Below are 7,439 nucleotides of genomic sequence, written 5' to 3'. Positions count from 1 at the left end.
ACTAAAATTAATTTAAAAAAATATTTTTATTAAAATGCACATTTTTAAATAGGAAAATAGTTATAATTGACTAACTATCTAGTACCTACTCTACATTTGTCTATTAAATTTGTCGTGTGGGAGAAAACATACATATACAACATTTGTACATTATATGAAAAATGAAATGGGGAATGGAGTATTTAATTCATTTTCACAAAAAATGTCACTTACCACATCTGTGCACAAGACTATCATAATGGCTCATTGTATAAAAATAAATTATTAGTTATTGTCGTGTTAAAGGCACTTAAACAAATTTATTTTTGTTTTTTATATACTAGTAATAGTAGGTAATGACTTCATAATTAATTAAAAATACTTATTTCGAATAAAAAAATTTAATCCGAGCTATTTATTAAGACTTCTATAGTTCTATGATTAAAATTAAAAGAATTCATTGTTCTGTTCATCATGATTACTAAGTACCTACATAGTCCTACACATAATTTGAATTTTAAGAACTTATAATTTATTATTGTTAGTTACATTATTTTTATTTTAAAGCTGACTGTATATACAATAGGTACCTCTAAACGCATCTTGAATTTAACTTACAGAACGTATACTTTTTTATTGTATTATTACTTATTAGAATCTTAAAACTGAATGTATGTACCTACTGTGTGGTATCACTGTCACTGTCATGATAACACAATAACAACAATCATTATCTCACACACAAACCTCGTGAGCTCTTTGTTAATCAATATTTTGTAAACAAAATAAATAAAAACCTATTATTCAAAATACGCAGTGACTTAAACATTTAATTATAACATGGCGCAGTCGTAACTAAAGAATACTACGTGATCAAAAGAAGCAGAAGTACATTTAAAAAAAAAAAAACAATTTTTTTTGTGGTAACCCAATAAAACGTGTTCCTAATTATTATAATTCACAAAACAAAATAAAATTTAATTCAAAAAACCAGCACCGTTAAAAATGACTGGAAACTTACCACAGAACTTCAAGTTCTTTAAGCAACAAATTGAGATTTATATAACTGCTACGGAAACAGATACCAAATCAAAAAGAGTTCAAGTTATTTATTTCTTATTATCATTATGTTATCTATCTTATTCTAGACCTTTATTTAATTTATTCATATGTAAAAAAAAAAAAAAAAATGTTTATATATCTTGTATCTGTATCTTGTACACTCCATGTAAATTTTGTAAAAGCCGACTGGCGTTAATTCTAATAAAATAAATAAAATAAATAATAAAATAAGTAGCCCGTTTACTGAATCTCGTGGGAGCGAATGCATTAAAGGTATATAATACCTTAATTACTGACAAAGAAAAAGATACTGATGTATAAGGAATATTGGAGAAATTAGAAAAATACTGTTCACCAAGAGTAAATGAAATAATGGCACACTACAAGTTCTTTACTGCCAAACAAAATGAAGATCCCTTTGATGTGTATTTAACGCATCTTAAAGAGTTGGTAAAACCTTGTAATTTTGGTACAATGGAACCCAAACTACTCAAAACTCAAATAGTGTTGGGAATACAAAGTCGTGACACATTGGAACGGTTATCAAGAGAAGATATGACAATCGACAAGGTAATAACGTTTTGTCAATCTGTTGAAGCTGCAGAAAAGAATTGTAATGAACTGGAGAAAACAACTGAAGTGAATCAAATCAAAACAACAAAAACGACCATCGACAACTGTACCAGGTGTGGAACAACTCACTCAATAAATAGATGTCCAGCTTATGGTAAAACTTGTAACAAATGTAAATTATCAAATCATTTTTCTAGTATGTGTAAAACAAAAGAAGACTCTGCTCGAAAAACTAATAAGGTAAAAAAGAAGTTTAATAACAAAGTAAGTAAAAAGTCTTCTTACAAGCGAAATATAATTAATACAGTAAAAAATGAATCTGATAGTGATAATTAAGACTGATGTAAAATTTATCATATTAGATAGGTAAAATAAATTGTGTCCCAATATTAGGTCTAAACACTTGTATAACATTAAACTTAATTCAAAGGATAAATAAAGTAAATGTGAAATGTTCAAGTGAATTTGATAATTTTATAAAAAAGAATAAAGACATCTTTGAAGAAATAGGTACTTTTCCGGATGTAATGAAAATTTAATTAACTGAAGGTGTCATACCAATAGCAAACTCTCCTCGGAGGGTACCACTAACTATAAAAAAAATATTAGGTGAAACTTTAAAATTATTGACTGATAAAGAAAACGTTAGAATGGGTTAATAACATAGTAATAATTGAAAAACCTAATAAAACCCTAAGAATCTGTATAGACCCAAATGAACTAAACAAACACTTAGTGCGAGAAATCTACCCTGTACCTACATTAGAAGAAATAACTCCTAAATTAAACAATAAAAATATTTTTTGTGTATTGGATATTAAACATGCATTTTATCATATTAAATTGGATGAAAAGTCTAGCAACTATTGTACATTTAGCAGTCCTTAAGGCTGTTTTAAATTTCTAAGAGCGCCATTCGGATTAGCGTCAATCCCAGTGATATTTCAGAAACTAGTAAATAAATATTTTGGGGATATAAAAAAATGTAATAGTATACTTTGATGACATTTTGTATGCAACTAATACCAAAAAAAGAAATGGATGAAACTGTAAAAGAGGTGATAAACAGAGCAAAACAATTTAATATTAAATTTAATCCTGACAAAATTCAATATTATGAAAATGAGGTTAAATATCAGGTTTTATTATTTTCAAAAAATGGTATAAGGCCTGATAATGATCGAATAACTGCGATAAAAGAGTTAGCTATACCAAATAACAAGAACAGTTACAGAGCATATTAGGTATAGTAAATTATGTCAGACAATTCATTCCAAATTTAGCAGAACTGAGTTCACCACTAAGGGAATTATTAAAAAATAAAATATTGTGGCAATGGACAAATAGACATACAGAAATATTTAACAAAATTAAAACTTTAATCTTAGAGTCGTCAATGCTCAATAACTTTGATATTAAAAAGCAAATAGTACTACAATGTGATAGTTCCAAAGACGCATTGGGATGTTGCTTACTACAAGATTGTAAGCCAGTTGCTTATGGGTCTAGGTCCTTAACGGAAACTGAAACTAATTATGCACAAATAGAAAAAGAACTTTCGCTCTTTCTAAATTTCAGTACTATATGTATGGTCAAAAAATAATTATAAACAATGATCATTAATAAAAAAAACCTATATAAAAAATTAAAAATAACAGGTTAAAGAGGTTAAGATTAAAATTATTACCATATACTTTTAAATTAGAATATGTTCCTGGAGCAAAATTATTCATTGTTGATCTACTATCCAGAAATATAATCCAAAGGCACAATATTGATGATACTGATATGACTGAGGTGTAGTGTACACTGTGAACATAGCTCCTGAGCTAGTTATGTCTGATGAAAAACTAAAATTATATCAAAAAGAGACTCAGGATGATGAAGTAATAAATAAAGTTGTCAGATACTACAATGAAGGTTGGCCAATAAATATAAATAAAAAATGAACTGGGGATATAAAGCATTTTTATAACATAAGAAATGATATCACAATAGATAATAAATTAGTATATTTTAATAATAAAATTATAATACCTAAGAGTTTAAGAAAATAAGTACTGGAGCTTTTACATGAAACACATTTAAGTCCAGACAAACAAAAATGTTTGGCTAAAAATACTTTTTATTGACCAGGGATTAATTCAGATATTAATTTAACAGAAGATTGTATAATCTGTTATGAGTTCAAGAGATCTCAAACAAAAAAAAAATCTGTTAAATCATAAATACCAAATGAACCTTTCATAAAAATTGGAATGGATATAGCGGAGTACAAGGGTACATCATATTATTTGATAGTAGTAGACTATTATTCGCGTTGGTTTGAAATAAAAAAAAAAAACCATAAAGATGCACCAACAATAATTTCTAAATTAAAATCACTGTTTTGTACATTTGGTATACCTTGAGAGATTATAGCTGATAATATGCCCTTTGGGAGTAGAGAATTTTATATATTTGCAAAGGAATGGGACTTTGAGATCACAAACTCGAGTCCTCATTACCCAAAAAGTAACGGTCTGGCTGAAAAATATGTTGGAATAGCAAAAAAAATTTTACAAAAAAGCAAGGAAGAGGGACATGGTATGGAACTTTATTTATTGAATTACAGGAATACAAAAGTAGCTAACTTAAATTATACAGAATCGTAACATGCGCACTAAATTACCCATCACTATAGAAATCATGAAACCAATACTAAATAATAACGCTCATAAAATGATGCTACAAAATCAATTAAAACAAAAACAAAATTATAACAAAAATTCACTTAATAAAGAAATTGTATTTAATAAAGAGGATAAAGTGTTCATTCAAAATTATAAAAATAAAACTCGGAAAAAAGGTGAAGTAGTAGATACATCTAAGAGTCCAAGATCTTATTTTGTTAAATTAGAAAACGAAGGTAGTGTTTTAAGGAGAAATGTGATTCATATACAGAAGAGGAAATCATTATTGTATGAAGGAAATATAACAGTAAATAAAAAAAAGGTAAATACAACTACTAAAAGTCCTCTAGTTACATTGTATGGAAGGGTGGTCAAACAACCTATTAGATTAGGTATCACTGAATCAGTAGGGATATATAAAAAAAATAAAATAAATTATATATATATTATATAATATATTAAATAAAATAATTTAAAAAAAAAACTTATTACCATCATGTTATATATTATGTTATAAAACTTATTATTATTATGTTAAATATTATGTTATAAAACTCATTATTATTATGATAAATATTATGTTGTAAAACTTATTATTATTAAGTTAAATATTATTTTGTAAAACTTATTATTATTATGTTAAATATTATGTTATAAAACTTATTACTATTATGTTAAATATTATGATGTAATTCTTATCATTACTAATTCAAGATAATAAGATTAATAATTATTAATATAATAATATGATATTAAAAAGCGTGACACCTCAAAAAGCCACCTGACAAATAACCACCCGACATAAGGCCACGTGAAAACGACAAAAAACCATTTTAAATACCATCACCAAAATCTGACAAAATGCCACCCGACAAAAAACCATAGTACCACACTATCAACCGTAAATTTGCGAATGAAAATCATACGATAATGCAGCGTTTCCCAACTTCTTTTACTTGCGGAACCCTTGCAAAAGCTTGAACATTTTGAGGAACCCCTATATTTTTCCTATAATAGTAATGCAGACACATGTTTTGTACACTGAAATGAGTGGGTTTTTGGACACTTCCGGCATAAAAGTGTCATTAATAAAATTTAAAAAAACATAGTTAAGACGGTTTTAACATTTTATTTTGTTTATAACTATTACAGTATTATAAAATATAAATGATCATATCAAAGCTTAAAATTTAATATTTGTCTCTTATTACTCTAAAATAGATTTAATGAGAAGATTGGAATCTTTCCATAGTTTTCTTCATAATTGTTTTTAAATCTGGAGTTATTCGTAGGTCCGAAGCTGCGTTCAGTTGATTTCGAAACTTATTCTTGGTATTTGTATGCGCTGAAAAGCCAGTTTTACACAAGTAGGAAGTTGCAAATGGCAATAAAACGGTGATAGTCTTTAAGGACAATTGTTCTTAATCACTTTCCATGGCGATCCTGAACTCTTAAATTTTAAATGACTCGAACTTGATTTTAAATTCAGATGAAGATTTTACTTCAAGCAAACTTTCGTATTCAATGGATGATAGTTCTTTTGGCTTTTTCCGAATTGAAAATGAATTTTGTACCCACAAATTATCAGAATCTTCGTTTATTCTTGGAAAGTAGGAAAGTAATCCGGATTTTAAATTGATTAAATGGTCTTTTATTTCTTCTGCATTTATCGGTGTCACTGAGCTCTCATTTTCATGTAAAAATTAATTCAAGTTGGAGAAACATGAAAAATCATTTTCTTGTACACATTCGACCCAAAAATCCAACTTGCCAATGAGGGATTTAATATTGTCATTGACTTGAAAGATCGAAGTTGCTTTTCCTTGTAAACCCAAGTTTGTTTCGTTGAATATATCAGATAGGTAAGCTAACTTTATGAGCCAATTCTCATCATGAAACCACTCATAAAGATTTGTTTTCATATGCTCCTTCAGAAAAATGTTTACTTCATCTCGCAATTCAAAAAGTCTTGTTAAAACTTTGCCTCCGGACAACCACCTGATTTCTGTATGTAAAAGAAGATTCTGATGGTCACTCCCCATTTCCTTATAGAGCTTCTTGAACACTCTTGTTTTTAAGGGGCGTGATTTTATAAAGTTCACACACTGAACAGCTACGTCTAGTGCTGATTTAAGATCTGGCGAAAGTTTCTTGGTTGCTAACGCATGGCGATGAAAACACAGTGGCTGATACTACATTTTGGAGCCACCTCTTTAATTCTGGTTATTACACCTTTTATCTTCCCAACCATTGCAGCAGAGCCATCCGTGCATACGTCCACATACTTTTGCCATAATATTTTTTTTTTCACTAAATACTTATTTAAAACTTCAAAAATTTCCTCTCATATGGTATGCGTTTTCAAACTTTCACAAATAAGCAACCCTTTATAAGTTTATAAACATATATTATATAATATATTTTATCATAGGATAAGGAAACTAAAAATAATTTTTATATTTTCCCAAATTTCTCACAGAACCCTTGGCGCCGGCTCACGGAACACCAGTTGGGAAACGCTGCACTAATGAATCGTCAAAAAGCTACTCGACAAATAACCACCCGCCATAAAGCCACATAATAACGACAAAACACCATCACCAAAATCCGACAAAATACTACCCGACAAAAAAACATCATACCACATTACCAACCGTATATTTGTGTACAATAATATTAGGTATCCGATAAATTTATATCGACAAAAAGCTACTAAATTAATTAACTATTATCAAAATGAATTAAGTGTCTGGCGCAAAATTTGAAATAATAATGAAAAAAGGTAGGCAAGTGGGTACTTACAAGATTTCCTACCATGTCATTCCTTATTCTTAGTTTGTCTTTTCCTTCCACAACTATTGCTTATTGTACACATGTATAAATCGTGATATAATATTCTAATAAAGCCATATTAAAAAAGGTGGGTAAGTGGATGTCGCTCTGCTGTACAGTAGGTTACAAGTGGGTCACTGTATAATGGATAGTATTAAATTTGAATTCATTGATATAATATCACTGTATAAGAAAAACGATTCTGAGCGGAGACGGTTTGTCAGTCTAGGTATTAGACATACCTATTATAGTACTATCTATAGTATTAAAAAAAAATTGACCTATAATAGCCAATAGGTATCAATAATAAATTCCAAATTA

General features: G+C 28.4%; 1 protein-coding gene across 1 annotated transcript; it reads left to right on the top strand.

The window, feature by feature from the left end:
• Window positions 1–775: 775 nt before the first annotated feature.
• Window positions 776–2,007, top strand: LOC100571559. The gene is made up of 2 exons (XM_016807782.2): window positions 776–1,727; window positions 1,812–2,007. The coding sequence occupies exons 1-2, from the start codon at window positions 1,414–1,416 to the stop codon at window positions 1,948–1,950; spliced, it is 453 nt and encodes a 150-aa protein (XP_016663271.1). The 5' UTR covers window positions 776–1,413; the 3' UTR covers window positions 1,951–2,007.
• Window positions 2,008–7,439: the final 5,432 nt, after the last annotated feature.

Source organism: Acyrthosiphon pisum, chromosome A1, assembly GCF_005508785.2.
Source record: "Acyrthosiphon pisum isolate AL4f chromosome A1, pea_aphid_22Mar2018_4r6ur, whole genome shotgun sequence".
Classification (NCBI taxonomy): Eukaryota; Metazoa; Arthropoda; class Insecta; order Hemiptera; family Aphididae; genus Acyrthosiphon; species Acyrthosiphon pisum.
This window is presented reverse-complemented; position numbering and strand designations above follow the sequence as displayed.